The sequence below is a fragment of the Neofelis nebulosa genome, chromosome 3 (assembly GCF_028018385.1).
Source record: "Neofelis nebulosa isolate mNeoNeb1 chromosome 3, mNeoNeb1.pri, whole genome shotgun sequence".
Taxonomy (NCBI): domain Eukaryota; kingdom Metazoa; phylum Chordata; class Mammalia; order Carnivora; family Felidae; genus Neofelis; species Neofelis nebulosa.
The window spans coordinates 151,501,499-151,522,737 of NC_080784.1; the positions used below are offsets into that span (position 1 = coordinate 151,501,499).

Sequence of the window (21,239 nt, forward strand, 5' to 3'; positions counted from 1 at the left end):
AAAACAGCACACCTATATCCCGTGGATAAATGCCTAGTAGTGCAATTGCTAGGTAGTAGGGTAGTTCTATTTTTAGTTTTTTGAGGAACCTCCATACTGTTTTCCAGAGGTAGCCTGTAGTTTTCTTATAGTGTCCTTATCTGGCTTTGGTATGAGGATAATGTTTACCTTGTAAAATGAATGTGGGAGTGGTCATTCCTCTTCAATTTTTTGGAATATTTTGGGAAGAATTGGTGTTAATTCTTTTTTAAATGTTTGGTAGAATTCATTAGTGAAACCATATGGTCCTGGGTTTTTCTGTATTGAAGGGTTTTGATTACTGATTCAACCTCCTTACTCCTTACTGATGTATTCACATTTTTAATTTCTACATGATTTAGTCTTGGTAGGTTGTATATTTCCAAGAATTTAACCGTTTATTCCAGGTTATCCAATTTGTTAGTATATAAATTTTCACAGTCATCCCTTATGATCTTCTGTATTTTTGTAGCATCATTTGTAATATTCTTTCATTTTCTGATTTTATTTGAGTCTTCTTTTTTTTCCTTAGTTTGCCAAAGGTTTTGTCAATTTTCTTTAACTTTTCAAAAAAACAACTCTTAGGTTTTTTTAATCTTTTCTGTCTTTTAGTCTCTATCTCATTTATTTCCACTCTGATCTTTGTTATTTCCTTCCTTCTGCTAATGCTAGTTTTTTCTTCTACTTCTTTCTTTAAGTTTTAATTCCAGTTGAGTTAACATAGTGGTATATTAGTTTCAGGTGAACAATAGTTTTTCCTTCTTTTTCTAGTTGCTTGAGGTGTGTAGTTAGATTGTTTATTTAACATCTTTTATTCTTAATGTAGGCATATCACTATGGACTTCTATCTTAGAGCTCTTTTGCAGCATCCCATAGTTTTGGTATGCGTTTGCATTTTCACTCGCTTCAAGATATTTTTTTTATTTTTCTTTTGATTTCTCCAACTCATTGGTTGTTGAGAAGTGCATTGCTTAATTTCCACATATTTGTGAATTTTGTAGCTTTCCTCAGTTCTTAACTTCTAGTTTCATACCATTGTGGTCACAGAAGATAGTATCATTTCAATCTTCTTAAATATTTGCTAAGATTTGTTTTGTACCCTATGATGATCTACCCTAAAGAATGTTCTGTGTGTGCTTGAGAAGAATGTGTATTCTCTTGTTGGGTGGATTGTTGTTTATATATCTGTTAAGTCCATTTGATGTAAAAAATGGTTAGGTCCAAGGGTTACTTGTTGATTTTCTGTCTGGATGATCTATCCACTGCTAAAAATGGGATATTAAAGTCCTCTATTATTATTGTATTATTGTCTATTTCTCTCTTCAGATCTGTCAGTTTTTGCTTAATTTATTTAGGTACTCTGATGTTAGGTACAATATTTATAATGGTTCTATCTTCTTGATGAATTGACTCCTTTATCATTATATAATGACATTCTTTGTCTCTTGTTACTAGTTTTGGCTTATGGTTTCTTGTTTGTACCAGTTTTTGAGGAGGAAGACAACAGAAAAACAACTATAATATGGGAAGGAGGTGGATGGAAATATAAGCATATATTTATTTAGCATAAATAATCTATGACTGGAGGGAAAATGTGGATGGTTGTTTTCTGAGAGAAGTTTTTTTGAGAAAGGAAGCAATATGAACCATCTCAAAATTTCCTGATAAAGTTATGAATATAGCACAGTCTTCACTCTACTGGATAATCTATTTAGATGATGGCTCATCATTCAGGAACTGTACAAGAGTCTAAGAGTAATGATTCATATCCTCTCTTTCTCACAGATTAATCAAATTTAGAGATTTCAAAGACAACACACCTGGAGAGGACAGGAACCTTCTAAAGAAATGACCTTTCCTTGCCTCAGGCATTCTGGTTTAACTATCTTTGGTGCAACTTTAAATACACACAAATTACATATTTTCCTCTTCTAAAATGGTAATTTAGAGATCTAAGGTTTTGTGGTATACTGAAAGTTAATAATTTATCCTTTATCACCCTTCATTGCAAACATTTTAATTTCTTGAATTTACTTTGCCTCTCAATCTCAGGAATACAAACCAATTTGGGGTAAGGTTATCCAATATATTGCTACTTACTATGTGTGATTAAACAGTCAGAGATGTCCATCTGTTTCTTTCTGACAGTCTACAAGGAAACACTGAGGAAGGACCAGTATAGTCAAATAAATAACTTTGATAATATCCTATAATGTCACAATCCATTTGCTGATACTATTACCTCATGGTTTAAAGTAATCATACTTCCATAGTACTCCAGTCACACACCCTTATTACACAGGATCCAACTGCCATCTCTAATAGACACAGCACTGGGTTCACAGCTGTGGGAGGTTTTGGTTTTTTTTTAAAGGATTTTTGTGAACACAAAGTGACATGATACCCAGAAAGCCACCAAAGCTTCAGAATCCTGTAGATACCATCACTGCTCAGGTTGGCCATGCCATACATAGGTTTAGAAAAATTATTCATAGCTGACTTTTTGATTCTTGGGTTGTACCAAAGATCTAGAGTTTTAAATAGATAGAACTTTTAAAAATTGCAATAAGAACTATAAAGATTATAGTCCTAATTTTAAAGGACAAAGAAAACAGACTGCCTTTGGAGGGGGATATAACAGTTTCTTGATCTCTTACATGCTGCCTGCTACACATCAGTGAGTAGGAGTTTTATTTATTTATTTATTTATTTACTTATTTATTTATTTATTTATTTATTTATTTATTTATTTTAAGTTTACTTATTTAGTTTGAGAGAGAGAAAGAGAGCGTGTGCAAGTGTCGGGACAGCAGAGAGACAGAAAGGGAGAGAGAGAATCCCAAGCAGGCTCCACATTGTTAGCACACACCCCAACGAACCACAAGATCATGGGTTCAAGATCATCGTGGGTTCAACCCATGAACCACAAGATCATGACCTCAGCCAAAGTTAGATGCTTAATCGTGAGCTGCCCAAATGCCCCAATAGGGGCTTTTACTAAAAACACACTTGTGTGCTCATCCCAAGGTCAACTGGCTCATTACTTTTTCACCTTGGGCAAGTCACTTCCTCATCTCTGTAATGCAGATAATAATAGTATTCACCTCAGAGGGTTGAGGAAAAAAGCAAAGGAGCTCATAAATACAGTGGAGTTTGTGCTTGCTGCATAGGTGATCCACAACAGTGATGACTATTCCTACTATAATATCTATTGTAGTCTCACCTGGGAGGAGCTTTCCACAAGCAATGAAATTACCTGAAAATGTCCATAAGGCGAAAGACTTCCCATCAGTAATTCATAGTCAATTTGCTTTTTTCTCCAGAAGCATTGATCTAAATCTGATGAAAAGCTCATTAAAAACTCTTGCAAGTTTCCTGGTGATTGCAAGTCTTTCTGATAAATTCTCATTTTTTTTCATTCATTCATTCAACAAAAACATGCTACATTTCTACATAGTATGGAACGAGAAAAGATCAATCACCACACTTAACATAAAGGGTTTGCAGTTGAATAAAGGAGATAATATATTTGCATAAATAACTATATTAAGGGAATAGTAGTAAGTATAAGATGGATTAGAAAAATCACAACAGAAAGAGGAAAGATTAAGGAATAACCACAAAGAAGCTTCAAGGAATAACCACAAAGAAGGTATTATCTGAAATAGACATTGAAGGAGAGATATGATTCAGAAAAGCAGAGCCAGCAGAATGGGGGAGGGTGCTATAGTTTCAAGGAATAGCCTGAGAAGGGCAAGTATAAAGGAAACAAGGGCCAGGGCTGACAGGTACACATGGTTGAAGACTGGACAGGATGGAAAATGGGCAGAAGGGGAAGTCCTTGAATATCTGACTCTGTAACCAGAGGCCCAAATGAATTGTGCTTTACTCTTTGTACTTAGAGTTCAGCCCTTGTAGCAAGGCAATCTCAATTAAGACTTATTTAAGGCAAAACAAGTGTTGTTTTTCTAAAGCATCTCTTATACTGTTCTTTGTGTGCTGATCTTATTGTAATTAGGAGAAAGCAACAGGATCTGAAGTTTTCTTCATGGCACATTGGTGAGTCCTTTAATTCTCAGGGCTCTTCTGCTGTGACAGTGGAAGAAACTGCTTTTATATTCCATTGGCCAATCTTCAGTGGCATATCTATCTGAAGTTTACAGCGTCAACCCTGAAACACCTCCTACTACCAAGACTGCTGAGAGGAGCCCAGTTGGGGAGCATCTGACAGTGAAAGGCTGGCGACATGTGTAAACAGGGTTCTTTCCGGAATGAGAGCTGAATGGTTGGGCGAGGCTGTGTGTTGGAGTTAACAGCCTCTCCCTCACTCTTTTATTAAACACCCAACTAACCTTCAATTGCCCTTTTAGAACTTAATCTCAGTGCAACTTCCAGCATTACAAAATCATCAAGCATAACAAGGTACTAGCCTGAAAGGGGGAGGGTCTCTGTTAAACTAAGAGACTAATCCCAACTATCAGACTCTGCCAATGCCCCCAGAAGGGAGGTGGGATAAACTTATTAATCACTATCTCTATTAGCTTCTGTGAATAATAAATTTATAACAAACTGGCACGCAGTTAAAAAAAAAAGCGTCCTTTGAAACTTCTACAAATTTAGAATGCCAAATTATTGGCAGAATGTTTCTTATGAGGCAAGCCTTATCTTCTAGGAAAGATTAATCATTATTTTAGGGTCTAAGAAAGCTAGTTCATATGTAAAATCCACTCAGCAATAAAGTTTATGTTCATGTTTTCCCTGATTTTCCCCTGCTGAAAATCCCTTTTTGGTAGAAACCCATTTAGCCAGTCCCTGTGCCCTAGTATTTCTCAAAGTGTTTTCCTCAGGCTACCAGGATCACCCCAGGCTAATCAAAGAGGCTTTATAGGGGCAGGGTTTGAATTTGTATTAGAAAGAAGAAAACTTCTTTATTTCTATGATTACTAAAGTCACTTAAACCAAAGATGGAATTGATGCTGGGTGCAGATATTCTTCTCAGCAGGCATGTGGCCAGATGAATGATGTCATCTAAAGCCAAAAACTTAATCCAATATCTTCACCAACAAGTTATGAACAGCCAGCAGAACAATTGTGGGTGGAATTTCAGAGGATAATTACAAATCAAACTTCTATAAATACGCAACTGCTATTTGCGTTTCTTCCTTTTACTACTTGACACTCCTCTCCCTGTTTTTGTTGTTGTTGTTTTGTTTTGTTTTTACCTTTTCTTTGCTTTTGGATCTCCCCCCAGATACTGAGTAAAAGACTAGCTATGTGTTGTGTAACAAAAAAAGAAATTAAATTTAAAGAGTTCCATTTCTAGCATATGAACCGCACATTTCCTCAGTCCATTTAAGCTTTTCTTATGTAAATACAAATAAATGTATATTTTGGATACTGGCATTTTTTTAAAATTTCTAAATATTGCCTTTGATCTTCAGGTTTATAAATACATTACCAATTATAGCTTGATAAATGTTATACTTTTTTTTTTAATTTTTTTTAACGTTTATTTATTTTTGAGACAGAGAGAGACAGAGCATGAATGGGGGAGGGTCAGAGAAAGGGAGACACAGAATCCGAAACAGGCTCCAGGCTCTGAGCTATCAGCACAGAGCCCGACGCCGGGCTCAAACTCACGGACCGCGAGATCATGACCTGAGCCGAAGTCCGCCGCTTAACCAACTGAGCCACCCAGGCGCCCCTAAATGTTATACTTTAAATCAACCAACTGTTTATTTTATAACTTATTGTTATGGGTTCTGTGAAAGAACCTGAAGCAACATGTACATCATATTTATCAAGGAGGCTGTGTGATTGATAACAAGAGATGAAACTACAAGTAGAAGATCTAAACTTAAGTCCCAGTTTATTATCCACCTGATGCCAGTGAAATTTATATGTCTTCAAGTGTCAGCTTCCTCTTCAAATAAACTAAGAATCAAAATAATTTTTATTCCATACCATTATTGTAAGGGTTAAAAGCGATTAGGAGTACTTTGTTTCCCAGGTAAGCACTTGTGAATGCCTGATAGTGCTAAGGAAGTCATGACTTGTTCCTTGATCTCTGAAACAGCTTTCCATTTATTCCATTTATTTTTTCCATTTATTCCATTTATTTCCATTTATTTTTCTATTTATATTTGTGTTTTTCAAAATGAGAGTTGGTCTTCTTGCGCCTTAGGGATTTGGGACATTGTTTTTACACATTTGGCTCATCACATTCATCAAACGTGAAATGGAATGCTCAAATTTAGATGACACTGTTGCCACCAAGTGGTCACCAGGAGATATTGCAATCCAGTATCCAGGTGTGCTAAGCCACAGCCACATGATGACAGATCAGGCAATTAAAATTCTGTGCAATAAGGCTTATCTTCTTCTTCCTTCGTGATATGAAATGAGTGATAAAACTCTAATCTAAATCTTCAACACCATCTTACTCTTTATTCCTCTCTGATTTACCCTAGGGCCCACAATCAAAAACAATTAAAAAATCGTTGGCTCTCCCACATCCCTAATGCCTCTTTATACTTTCCACCAAAGACCTACAAAGAAATCTGAGACCTGAAACACCAGGATGGGGGCTAGGGAACCACCAGAAGTCCATTGCCAAAATATACTTAGCATTTTTTGTGTGTGTTTAATCTTTATAACCCTATGAGCAGTATATCAATATCTCAGTTTGGAAACTGAGGCTCAGGTTGGGTTCGGTAACTTACAAGGTTGCTCAGTTCATGAGCGGCAGGATAGGCTTCAAACCCAGTACTCAACCAAGGTTCTCTCCACCATCTCTCAAGGTTTCCCTGGATGTCCCACCTTGGCTCTATATCTTTTATTTTACCTTCTATATAATTTTAGGAAGATATCTTCTATTCTGGATATCTATGTCAGCACATTAGAATCACCTGGGGAGATTTTTAAAAATATGAATGCCTAGATTCCCTCCAGATCAATTATAACCAAGACTCTGAGATAAGGGAGCATCTATAATTTTAAGGAAAAAAATGCCAATGATTCTGCTGCACTGTGAGAGTTAAGAACCACTGGTTTAAGTAATATTACTCATGTTAAAACTTCTTTTTATTGTTTTAGCATTTAGTCAGGGGGATATCCTTACTATAAAATATTAACACAGAGTTTCTGTCTTGTAATAACAGGTGGATGAGATATTTATAGATTCGGCCTTGAACAAGCATTATATCAAGAACCAAGTAGTGAGACTGACGTATGTATATTTGGGCAAAGGTGGAGTCACAGCCTGGAGGGACATAGGGCAAAGGAGATAGGAATTCCTCACATATTGTTGCCTCTGTGAGCTTGGCTCTTGCCTAGGATTTCTCATGAATAGCATCTCTACAGTGGTTTGGAGATATACTGCTGGCCACCATTTTTAAAATGTAAAAACTAAGATGCAGGGAGGTTAAGTGATACATTCAAAGTTCCCCAAGTGACAGAACAAGGATTTAAACCCCATGAGCTGATTATAAGGTCTGGGACTAACAGAACCTGTGGCCTTGGGAAAACCCAGCAGCATGTCACTGCATACACCAAGTTCTTTCTTTCAGACATGTCATTTCAAAAATAAGAAGGCCAAGTTGGCTACATAATGGGATCATAAGTTTTACTTGTAACAAAGTCCCAGTAACAGGAGGCATGCCCAAACAAAAAGATGTTCCTGTTTTAATAAGTTTTCTGTTTGTTATGGTAGAAGGGGGAAGTTCATATCAATTGCTGAAATAGCTCAGAGGTTTCAATTGTGTTATTTGGAAAGCATGTAGCAGAACACACACATAATAAATACAAATCTATGGACCTGTATGACTCATCTTCTTAAAAATGTATATATTCAAAGAGATTTATATTAAGAAATAATCACTTTTATCACCAATAGACTAATGCCTTATTGGAAGACTTATTCCACGTTCCTTATACCTTTACTAAATAGCCAGTGACCTCCAGAAGAATTTTACAATATTAATTGGATAAATTGTATAATATTTAGGAGATAAAAAGCACATATTTGTTGAAATTTTCTAGAGTTCACATCCTCTATTTTCAAATTCTGATTTGCCATACCATTCTAGCAATATTATTACAGTCTTGTGAACTCATTTGAATTTATAGTCATTATCATTATGTAAGTTTCTGTGTGTGTCCAGAGAAACTCCACCTTGTAAACAAGGTCTTCCCTTTGATTCAAGAGGGAATACATTTGACAATTGGACATAAAATTCTGGTTATTATATCTTCACATTCTAGAGCCTAAATGGACCACAATATATAAAAAGCCTCAAAATCAATATGATTTCCTCTTTTTTTAGTCAAAAGATTTGGGACAATAAGGCCTATAGTGCTTTTCAGAGCTTGGGTCTTTTTAGGTGTAAAAATATGAGATATAACAGATCAATACATAGATTTCAATTTTTTAAAGACCTTTAATTGTTTGGCTTTCCTAATTTAAGAGGAAAAACTGAATACTACAGGTAAAGGGACTTGAACTTGTTCATATGAAGAAAGTTCAAATAACTGGACATGTGTAATCTAGGGAAGACTCAAAACCAAGAATGCTGTTGTCTTCAAATACTTTATGTGGAAGAGAAAATTAAGGTTCTATATACGTCCCAAACTAGACCTAAGCTTAATGTAATGGAAGATATAGGAAGACATATTTCAACTCAAAATGAAGAACTCTCTTAAAATCAGAGCTGACCAAAGAGAAATAGCCTCTTGAGGGAAGTAAATTTCCCATCATTTTAATTACTGTACTGGGATTAGAGGGCCACTTATCACGAATGCTGTAGAGGTGGTTTAGGTATCAGATACATGAGCGATTGGCCAAAGAGACCACCAAAGTTTCTTCCAATTCTCAGACTTTATGATTCTGAGAAAAATATTTTCTGATATCTGAGTCTTACCCAACTGCTATAACAAGGCTTCAAATTAATGGGGGAAATTTACAAAAAACATAATGGAAACTCGAAGAGACAACATATGAAATTACCTTGGGTCAGAGAGTGACATACAGATGAATGTCAATGTGAGAGGATTAGTCCTTGACATTTGCAGCAATTAAGATATAATTTAGGAGCATTAAGTATAGGAAAGAGTATGATATCCAATGTATTCTTGGAATAAATACCTTTCTCTTGTATGTTGTAGGCCAGAGGAAGATGGTGTGAAAGTAGATATCATTATGATATTCCAGTTCCCCTCTCCTGAGCAAAGAGCTATGATAAAGGAGAAAATCCATAGCATCTTAAATCAGAAGATAAGGACCACAAGAGCCTTGTCAATAAATGCCTCCTCAGTTCAAGTTAATGGTAAGTAGGTACACCTTCTGTGGTATGTGAAGTTTTCTATTAGGTCCATTTTATGTCTAATCTTAACCTTACTTGCCATTATTTCCTTTCCAAATAATAGCTAGAATTTAGATGGAAAAAAATTTCAAGTTAAAAATATGACATTTCAAGGTTTTATTTTTCTCTGTTGAAAACATGTCTGAAGTTAGTTGTCAAGTGGTTTATCCTATAGGTATTGACTGGTACTCATCATAAAATAAGGAAACCTTACCACTAGCAGAGAATTAATCTGACTCAGCCACTGCCTTCATGACTAAGCAAGTGAAAATACCAAGCATTTAGCAACAACTACTTTTCTAAGTGGGACCTTCCTAAAACATGAGGTCATTTGTTGCCTTTTAAAAATATGGATAGTTTCTGTATATAGTCAAGTTATGAAGTTTCTGTTTTTTCCTATGGGCATTTGGGAATATGGTAAACCAACTTTGTAGCCACTAAAGCCATCTTTTAAGTGATGCTTTAAAAATCACTGAGCTAGAAAAAAATCATTAGAACCATTATACTATACCATTATCATTTCTCTGAACAGGAAAATCAGTCTTTATCAAGGCCTTCTCTATGCCCTTCATGTGCAGCATCTAATTTCTATATTCTTATGAAATAGGCAAATTTATCTTTTATAGATATAAAAGAGAGATAAAAAAAGTAAGGACTCTAATAATTAAAATGATATAAGATTCAAGTCTAGATCTCTAATTTCTTGAGAGACTCTATATAAAAAGGGTTCTGTGGTCAAACACATCTTAGAAATTCTGTCTATGATATTCATCTCTTACGTTAGCATATTAAAGGCTCTGAGGAGTCCAGCCAGACAGAAACCTGTTCACCCTTGTACATTAAGCTGCTTCCACAAGCACCTACTTCTGGCAGACAAGTGCAAATTTCCCCTACAAATTCCAATGGACACCAGACTTAAGAGAAGCACAAAGGAAGTGATTAATATCAGAGGTGAAACAGGATGCCCTGCCCTTGTAAGGGTCTGGCTGACTCTTCAAGAGGAAACCTGACCAGGAAGTGAAAATCTGAGGGAATGGGATGGGCAAGAGTCTGCTGAAGTGACAAAGAGTCAGCTACTCCGGGAATAAAGCCTGGGACCTCTCCCAACCCAGGAGGGAAGGGCTTAATCCACCTTCTTTGTTAGGTGGGGAAACAAATGAATCAAGGTTGTGAAATAGTGGCAATTCTGATAAATTATATGATGTGTTACAATTATAATTTCCAATAACCAGTTAATTTGGCAGAAATCTAAAAGCCTGAGCTATCTGAAACCAGAAATGAAGCATGAAATGGTTATCAGTTGCCTACTTTTTGTTTTTTCACAGGGTCAGTTTGTGTGCTATAGTTTATTTTAATGACTAAGAAATTATTAAAAGGCAGGGTGTGCTGATTGAGAACCTATTTTGATCCCACTGAGTCACTGCAAGACCACCCAAGTAATTGGGCCATGACTTTACCTCCATTCTCTCAACAGTAAAATTGCACTAATAATGTTTGTTCTTCTTACAACCATAGAAATAGCATGAGGATATATAAGAAAGTAGAACATATGCAACAAATAGGCCATTACCACTTAGAAAGCTAGTAAGTTGCACATGTGCTTTGTACACAATGCATGTGATTAGTAGTAGAATAAGCCAGAACCTTCATGGTTTCAAAATTTCCAAATGTAAAAGGATCAGTGTTTACTAGCACGTAGGAAAACCCATTTAGTGAAAAGCTCAGTATTATCCTCAAGGCAATTTTTACAGGCAAAATCATTGCTCTCTAGGAACACTCAATCTGGGGGATTCCCAATGAATGGAAAACTGCCAAAATTCTAAACCAAGTCTAGAAATAACCCTGCAGCCCAAGATTATCTGCCATTTGTCAAGAATCTGTGTTTTGTTTTGTTTTGTTTTGTTTTGTTTTGTTTTGAGGAAAAAACAAAACTATGTGGTGTGGGTCCTTTATGGGATGCAATGTGTCAAAGCAAAGCTAAAATCAACTTCTTTGCATTTCAAACACCATAGTTATGAAAGAGCAGCTCACTGTTCACATTTGGTTCATGTGTGCTCCAGTTCCTCTGATGTTACTTACAGCGTGCAGAGCCCTAATTACTAGATTACTCTCAACTCAAAGTATGTTAGAGGGTCACTCTCATGTCTAAGGTGTTAGTTTATTTCTCTCCTACACATGAAAAGTAAAATTCTTTGGTAAAAATTAGTTATGTTCACTGGTTGAAATAAATAAAATACTTTATCCTCATTCTGCTCATAAGCCTTTTTACCTTGAAAATCATCACAGTTTTCATATAACCTTCCACTGATTTCAATTTAAATGCTCATGTTTCCTTTGTCAGAATCCTAACTGTTGGAAATTGACAGAATTTAACTTTATATTCTCTCCAATAATTGGTCTTTACTAATACTTAGCAGATGTTGGATAAGAATACACAAGTTTATTCTTCAGAAAAAAAAATCATTTTGATACTTTAGAAACTGTGTTTTAGAAGTATTATTCAATATAGTTTATTTGGGTGGTTTATTTTTTCATTCCTAAACCCTTTGACCAAAAAAATGCTTATGCGAAAGCTTAAACAGAAGAAATAAAAGCAGAGTTGTTCTGACTGAGGCTGGATTTGAGCCTGGAGATCTTGTCTACTTGCTGCCTCTTTCCCCATTTCACTTCACCCCTGAAATGAAATCCAAAGAGGTTTTATCCTGCACAATTAGAAAACAACTGTTCTGTATTAACACAATTTATGAATTTTAATCATCCACTGTTTGTGCCTTAATCACCCACTGCTTGAGGATTTACCCACCTAATTAGAGGTTGCCTACAAATATCTATAAAAATTGTATACATATCCTGTTTTATTGGGTAGCCATTCTCCTGAATATTTGTTCAACTGTCTAGAATCCATACATAGTCAATATCCTCTGGTAATTTCTGGTTATTGAGACCAACTGAGAGAATATCATATTATCATTCTATGTTCTCTTTTGTTTTTCAGCAATGAGCTCATCAACAGGAAAGCTAACTGTCCAAGCATGTAAGTCTAGTTAGCTTATTAAGAAAAGTTCAATTTCCACATCAGAAGAGAAAATATCTTCAAATATTAGCTCATAATTTCCCATCCATGTCACACATTTTCTTTGGAAGAGAATAACAATTGGACAATAAACAAGTATTTTTTTTCTAGCTCTGAAACCAATCTTTACATCATGTTCAAGAAAAACATTTTACATGGTAGGAATTTGGGGGCAATTTGAATAAACTATGTATTTCTGGCTTGGAATAAATGGGCTTGCTTTTCTAATTTTTAAAAATGCTATGAAATGTTCTTTCTGTTGAGAAAGGAAATAATGAGAAAGTGATAAATGGGGAGGAAATAGACTCCATTATTCGTGACTGAGCTATAAAATGTGCTTATTATGTTCATTTTCATGATTGACACCAGCTCCACTCACTCCCTTCATATCACTATGGCCTAAATTTTGAAAGATTTAATCAAAGTGGTGATGACTTTGAGCAAAAGCATTCATGCATTTGTTTCTGTGTCTTACAAACAAACTATATGTATCTATTCATTCATTCATTCATTCATTTATTCGTTCAACAAATATCTTTTTCACATCTACCTAGTGCCAGAAAGTGAATACCACTATGAATAAGACAAGATCCCTCCTCTAAAATTAAGAGTTCAAAGGTAGGGGAAAATATAAATAAATCAGGAAATGTTAAAATAGGGTGATAAATGCTACAACAGAGAAAGTGCACAGTGCTATGAGAGCCAATCACAGAGTCAGCTTAACCTGGTCTCATAGAGTCAGAAAGTGATCCGTAAGACAGGAGAGACCATGAGTCAAGTGACAAGTGGGATGAGTGTCCTTGCCAGGGGGAGCAGTATGTAAAAATGTCATTAGAAAAGCAGGAACATGGTCATTTATTGTAATTGAAAAATGTCAGTGTAACTGGAACATAGAATGGGGGGTGGGGAGCATGGGAAACGGATATGATTAATAGTGATCAAGGACCAGAATGATGCTGAAACATTTCAATTTCATTTGGAGGGCAGCGGGAAGTCACTCACTCAGATTTCAGTATAGAGAATGGATTAGAAGAGCAGGACTAGAGGCAGGGCGATGAGCTGGGAAGCTGTTGCAACCCTCCAGATGAGAAAAATGGTTGTCTAAACTAGAGTAATGGCAGAATGGTGGAGATTTCTACAATGACTGGCCACAATGGAGTGTAGTCAGTATAAGTAAAATGAGTTTTCTTTTGTGATACCCAATTAGTTGGAACAAGAATTGAATCTACTATATTTTCCTTATTAGTACCATGTTCTAAACAGGCTTAATTCTTAGGAACTTAAGCAGCAAAGTAATCTCTGATCTGATGCACATAATAGAGTACATATTTAGTCCCACCAATAGTGAATGGGATGTTTGTGTGGAAACACGGAACTCTTCACCCAGAAGAGTAAGAAACTGGTCATTATATGTTAACCCATGCACACCTTAGGAACTAGTCATACAGAAAAATGTATGGGAGAAGGAGTTTCAGCAAATGGGCAATTACTTGTCTGGTGAGTTCTACAGATAAAAACTTGTACTTTTACTGTGTAAAAATGTGTCAAAGTAACACACTGGATCATCTGAAACTGGGAAGCAAAAATTATAGTAGGAGCTCCCAGGATATCTAGATAATTGATACCATAAGTCTTCAGGAAACATAATTTTGTGATATGTCAACCCTTTGTAGTTTAACATAACTTTAGTAGGCAATATATATATATATATCCACATCTATAAATGCAGGGATGAGCAAAACATCAGCATATCAGGAAACACAGAGGATAGGTGTTAATATTGTACATGTTTACATAATGATAGATGCAAATATTGCATTCTAGTACTCTATTAGGTACTCTGAATCAAAGACTATGGAGATATTTCTTATAACTTAGTGATTTTATCTCTTACAGGTTGTGGTAAACGAGTTGTTCCATTAATAGTCAACAGAATAATGTCTGGAGACATTGCAGCCAAGGCTGCCTGGCCATGGCAAGCTTCCCTTCAGCGAAATAACATACATCAGTGTGGGGCCACCTTGATTAGTAATACATGGCTAATCACTGCAGCACACTGCTTTAAGAAGTAAGTTATTGACTGTAAGTTGGCCCTCACTACTGCTAAAAAACTGAGTATTATGTTCTGATTAATAACCAACGTCCCCCAATATTACCGAGGTAAATGAGAAAATTTTCTTTCAGGCTTTTTTCTAATGTGTTATAGTTGCATACATATTTGCAAAGTCAGTGAGGGTAGTAGTCCTTATCCTAGCATTCATTTGTCATGTCCTCACAGGCTTTGGTGGCTTTTTTGGAGTATAGTTGACACAAATGTCACATTAATTTCAGGTGTATAACATGGTGATTCAACTTCTTTATATTATGCTATGCTTACCACAAATGTAGCTACCATCTGGCACCATACAATGCTATTATAATACCATTGGCTATATTTCCTATGCTTGCTTTTATTCCTGTGACTTATTTATTCCATATTTTCTCCATCCCTCAATACCTCTCCCCTCTGGCAACCACCATGTATGCATATATATATATATATATATATATATACATATATATACATACACACACATATATATGTATGCACACACACACATATATATATAAACACACATATATGTACATATATGTATATATTAATATATATCAAATCTTTCTTATCTATTCATTTATCAGTGGACACTTAAGTTGCTTCCATATCCTGGCTATCGTAAATAATGTTGCAATAAAACATAGGGGTGTATATACCTTTTTTGTTTTAGTTTCTTCTTTTAAAGTTTTTATTTAAATTCCTGTTAGTTCACATACAGTGTAACATTAGTTTTAACTGTAGAATTTAATGATTCAGCACTTACATACCACATCCAGAGCTCATCACAACAAGTGTACTCCTTAATCTCCATCACCTTTTAAGCACATCCTTCCACCCACCTCCACTCTGGTAACCATCAGTTTGTTCTCTATAGTGAAGAGTCTGTTTCTTGGTTTGCCTCTCTCTTTTTCCCTTTGTTCATTTGTTTTGTTTCTTAAATCCTTCAGATGAGTGAAATCACATGGTATTTGTCCTTCTCTGACTTATTTCACTTAGCATAATACCATCCAGCTCTGGGATGACTGGTGGCTCAGTTGGTTAAGCGTTGGACTCTTGATCTCAGCTTAGGTCTTGAGATCATTGTCATGAATTCAAGCCCAGCACTGGGCTCTGCACTGGGCTTGAAGCCTACTTAAAAAAAAAATAGTCTCTAGCTCCATCCATGTTGCTGCAAATGGCAAGATTTGGCTTGAAACTAGCTTGGAAATTGGCAAGATTGGCTTGAAATTTCTTTGGCAAGAAATGGCTAAGTAATATCCCATTACATATATACTATATCCTCTTTGTCCGTTCAACAGCCAATGGACATTTGGGCTGTTTCTATAATTTAGCTATTGTAGATAATGCTGCTATAAACATCAGGGTACATGTGTCCCTTTGAATTCATATTTTTGTATCCTTTGGTAAATATCTAGTAGTATGATTGCTGGATCATAAGGTAGTTCTATTTTTAACTTTTTGAGGAAACTCCACACTGTTTTCCAGAGTGGCTGCACCAGTTTGCATTCCCATCAACAATGCAAGAGGGTTCTCCTTTCTTGGCAAGCTCACCAACACCTGCTGGTGCTTATGTTGTTGATTTTAGCCATACTAACAGGTGTGAGGTGATATCTCATTGTAGTTTTCATTTGGGGTGCATAGATCTTTTTGAATTAGTGTTTTTGTTTTCTTTGGCTAAATACCCAGTAGTGAATTACAGGGTCATATATGGTAATTCTGTTTTTATTTATTTTTTTTTTAAGTTTATTTATTTTGAAAGAGGGAGCCCACATATGGGAGCAGGGGAAGGGCAGAGAGAGAAGGAGAGACAGAATCCCAAGCAGACTCCCCACCATCAGCACTGAGCCTGCCACAGGGCTCAAACTCACAAATTGTGAGATCACGCCCTGAGCCCAAATCAAGAGTCAGATGCTTAACTGATTGAGCCACCCAGGCATCCCAGTAATTCTATTTTTAATTTTTTGAGGAACCACCATATGATTTTTCAAAGTGGCTGTACCAATTTACATTCTCACCAATAGTGCCTAAGGGTTCCTTTTTATCCACAACCTGGCCAACACTTGTTGTTCCTTATCTTTTTAATTTTAGTCATTCTGACACGTATAAGGTGATGTCTCATTTGGTTTTGATTTGCATTTCTCTGATTACCAGTGATGTTGAGAATTTTTTCATGTGTCTATTGGCCATCTGTATATCCCCTTTGGAAAAATGTCTATTTGGGCCTACTGCCCATTTTTCAATTAGATCACTTGTTTTTTTGGTGTTGAGTTGTATGAGTTCTTTATATATTTTGATTATTAACCCTTATCAGGTATATCATTTGTAAATATACTCTTCCGTTCAGTAGGCTGCCTTTTTGTTTTGTTTATGGTTTCCTTCACTGTGCAGAAGACTCCAAATAACCAAAGCCATCTTGAGAAAGAATGGGGCTGAAGGAACCACAATCTCAGATTTCAAGATACACTACAAAGTTGTGGTGATCAAGACAGTATGATATTGATACAAAAATAGACACATAAATCAATAGAACAGAATAAAGATCCCAGGAATAAACCAATAATTATATGGCCCATTAATCTACAACAAAAGAGGCAAGAATATACAATGGGACAAAAGACAGTCTCTTCAACAAATGGTGCTGGGAAAACTCGACAGCTACATGCAAAAGAATGAAACTGGACCACCATCTTACACCATACACAAAAATAAACTCAAAATGGAATAAAGACCTAAATGTGACACCTGGAACCACAAAATTCCTAGAAGAAAACACAGGCAGCAATCTCTTTGACATTAGCTGTAGACATTTTTCTAGACATGTCTCCTCAGGTAAGGGAAACAAAAGCAAAATTAAACTATACCAAAACTATACTACTATTCAAAAACTTTTTCACAGTGAAGGAAACCATCAACAAAATAAAACAAAAAGACAACCCACCAAATGGGAGAAGATATTTGCAAATAAAATTCTGACTTTTGATACCATGGTAATTCTGTCTACCGGAGTCTAAATCTGAATATAGAGACTTAGATTCTTAAAGTTTGAAAGACATCAGAGCTCAACAGGCCAATATGTTAGAATGCAAAGAAATCCCTAGTTTCCTAGTTGGGCATCAAATATCTCAAAGTAAGGAGAACTTACTAGCTCCAAAGTCAGCCAATTTTGTGGTAGATGGATCCACTTTCGCAAATATCCTTATAACAATGAACATCAAATCTGCAACCTAATAACTTTTATCCACTGATATTTGTTTTTTTTTTAATCTGGAACATCAGGGATCAAATTTATTTCCTTCTCCATAGAACCATGGAGAGAACTAATTCCTTATTTTCTCTTTTTCAGGCCAGATAATATAAAATAAATGAGAATCTCAAAACCATATGTGAAAATAAATATCACTACTTTATTTCACAACATCAGCTTCAGATATCCTACAATCTTACTTCTTCTCCTCTACATGTTCTTGATTTTGTCAGTGTCTTCCTTAAATCATGCTTCCAAGAACCAAAACACTCTTCAAAATAGATAGTATGATTGGGGTGCCTGGGTGACTCAGTCAGTTAAGTGTCCAACTCTTGATTTTGGCTTAGGTCATGATTTCACATTTCATGCAATTGAGCCCCACATCAGGGTCTGTGCTGACAGTGCAGAGCCTGCTTGGGATTCTCTCCTCTCCACCTCTATGCTGCCCCCTCCCAAATAAATATAAATAAACATAGTAAAAAATTAGATAGCATGACTAATGCCATAATGACAAAGTAAAATGCGAGGGCTTTTGAAAAAATAAAATAATATAAATTGAATGGAAGGTTATAGTTAGCTCAGTAATTGAACAACTCTATCTAAAGGATGATGATTAAGAATTGCTATTGAAAGACTGCAGATGTTTTTTATGGCCCACCAAAGATCTTTATTCTGCACTGTGTCCTAGACAATGTATTTTCTGGGCTTGGTAGGTGATGTGGAAGTTATAATCAACAAAGTAGCTGATGATAGATGCTGGAAAGGATAACAAATGTGGGTAAGAAAAACAAATTTCAACAGGACTTTAATTATGTTAGAATCATAAGCAAGAACTAAATAATTAATTTTGGTAAATATAAATGTAAGGCTCTACATTGAGTCAAAAAAATCTAAGTATATCAGTACCAAAAGCATATTTGTGCTTTAACATGTGCAAATTGCTTAAATTTTTTTTCAGAAAATAGCCTACTATGAGTTAGTTGTTCACAAAACTACATTATGATTTAAATTGAATTAAAAGAAATGCAGATTTCAAAATAAAGGAGACATCAGACTCTTTGTTGCTCAAATCCTGACTGGAATAGTGAGTTCTGTCCTGGACAACACACTCAAAGAAAAATTGAGAAAATGAAATGTTCTCAAACTATAGAGTGTTGGATGGTAAAGAAAGGTGATAGTATAACTGTATGGTTTACTTTGCCATTCAAAGCCTATGTCTGAGACACTTTCCTGTGCAAGAGAATTAGGGAATCAAGGAAGAACTTTCAATAGTTAGAGCTGCTCAAACATGCAAGGGATTCCAAGGTGAAGAAAGAGATTCTAAGGGAAAGGCGATGTTCCCATCTGCAGAAGGGTTCAAGCATAGACCATTGCTACCTGAGACTGTGTTCTTACAACAATTATTAGCACTTATTAAGCTCCAGTGTGGTACAAATTTTTGATTAGATGCTTAAGATTGGTTTTACATAGGGGCACCTGGGTGACTCAGTTAAGCCTCCTACTGTGGCTCAGGTCATGATCTTATCCTATGGTTGGTGAGTTCAAGCCCCACGTTGCATCAGGCTCTGTGCTGACAGCTCAGAGCCTGGAGCCTGCTTCAGATTCAGTGTCTCTATCCCTTTCTGCCCCTCCCTTGCTCATGCTCTTTCTCTCTCAAAAGTAAATAAACATTTAAAAACATTTTTAAAAGGATTGATTTTACATAATTCTTACACTCACCTCATTAAGTAAACAATGCTCAATAAGCTTTTTTTCACTGAGCAAAATAAGAAAAGTTAAGTAACTTGCCCAAGGTCACAATGTTAGGGGAGGGTGGAATTGAACACAAGCATGTATGTCTGCCTCATGCAAAGTTCCATCTTTCAAGCATTGGATCAGTGAGAGGACCAAATGACTTTTTATGGCCTTCCCTAGTTTGAGATTGTTTGGTATCATTGCACTCTTATACTGACTGAACACTTTAAGAACTCTTATCACGTGGATCGACTTTCAAGCTAATAATCAACAAAATTCCCAGATCCTTTTTATAGGGATGGTTTCCAACCCAGGAATCACACTTTCAATTTTTACAATTTAGTCGGGGATCTGAATTACTGTTTTATACTCGTTATCATTATCATTTTTATTTGGGCCCAGTTTAAAATTTTTTTAAGTTTATTTGTAATCTTCACTTAGGATCTTTCATGTCAGGTGTTTCTTTCAGGTTTTCTGTCCACAATGTAACAAATACAAGTATCAGGGTTTTGTTTGAAAGTTCTGAAATGATCACTTCCATTTAAGTAAATGCAATTCAAGGTCTGTCCTTTGCACTTCCAAGTTCGAAATACTTGATTTATGTTAAGTTTATCTAGGTATGACTAAGGTGAGGGAGCAGATTTGCACAAATAAAATTCACAAGAGATTTATTTATAAACAAAAATGTCAATATATTTATGCAAATGAACAATTGTGTTCACAAACCATTTTTATTTAGCTTTTCTCATTATTTTTGCACATCAAAACTGTGTATAAAAACACGATTTAAAATTTAAATTTAAGTTCCCGTAAAGATAAAAATAATAATCCCAACATAATTACAGCTGTCAAATTGGACTTAAACCCTATGATATGTTTATATGCTTCTTTCTATGACTAAAGCTACCTATTAGGAAATAATTAGGTTGAGGAACAAGTATCTATATGGGCAGTATCTGTTTCTGCTTATCCCTCATGGACGGTGTTAGTTAAGTACTTAGTTAAGAATACTAATCTTGCTACTAATAAATAGATTTTGATGGGAGACCATGTCCAATAAAGAGAAGAGCAGAGAGAGGCAAGCAGACATGATACGTGGCAAATAGTTTAACCTATCTAGGTTTTATTTTCCTTATGTATAAAACAAAGGCTTTACTAGATGATCTTTTATTACTAAATGACCTTTCCAATCTCCATATGTACCATGATCTGCCAGTTGTGCAAGCCCACAAGCTAAAAGTTGCTCACAAGCTAGAAGTCATCCATACTTGGTCATCTTTCACAAGACTTCTGACAAATTTTTTTCTTAAATGTTTATTTTATTTTAGAGAAAGAGGATCCAAAGCAGGCTCTGTGCTTTCAGCACAGAGCCCAATGTGGGGCTCGATCCCAAGAACTGTGAGATCATGACCTGAGCTGAAGTGAGAAGGTTAACTGACTGAGGCATCCAGGCGCTCCTACTTCTGACAACTTTTACCTCATTCACTCTTACCTTCCAACAATCTATTCTCCAGAAAGAACTTATGTGATTTTTTTTAATGTAAATGAGACTACATTACTCTTGTCTTAAAATCATCCAGTGAATTCCCATATCACTTGAATAAAATCTAAACACACTATTCATGACCTATAAGACACTCTAAAATCTGGTTCCTGCCTACCTCGCCAGCCTCATGCCCCACCACTCTTCCCTTGGGTCTCGAACTGCAGCCCATC

The 21,239-nt window shown here is 35.8% G+C and overlaps 1 protein-coding gene across 1 annotated transcript in view; it reads left to right on the forward strand.

The window, feature by feature from the left end:
- The window catches only part of TMPRSS11A (transmembrane serine protease 11A), a 54,166-nt gene that overhangs the window by 24,250 nt on the left and 8,677 nt on the right, over positions 1-21,239 (forward strand). Inside the window, exons 4-7 of the mRNA XM_058722397.1 lie at positions 7,179-7,246; positions 9,181-9,341; positions 12,373-12,411; positions 14,347-14,518. Of these exons, the coding sequence (XP_058578380.1) occupies positions 7,179-7,246; positions 9,181-9,341; positions 12,373-12,411; positions 14,347-14,518 (440 nt within the window). The remainder of the gene's footprint in view (positions 1-7,178; positions 7,247-9,180; positions 9,342-12,372; positions 12,412-14,346; positions 14,519-21,239) is intronic.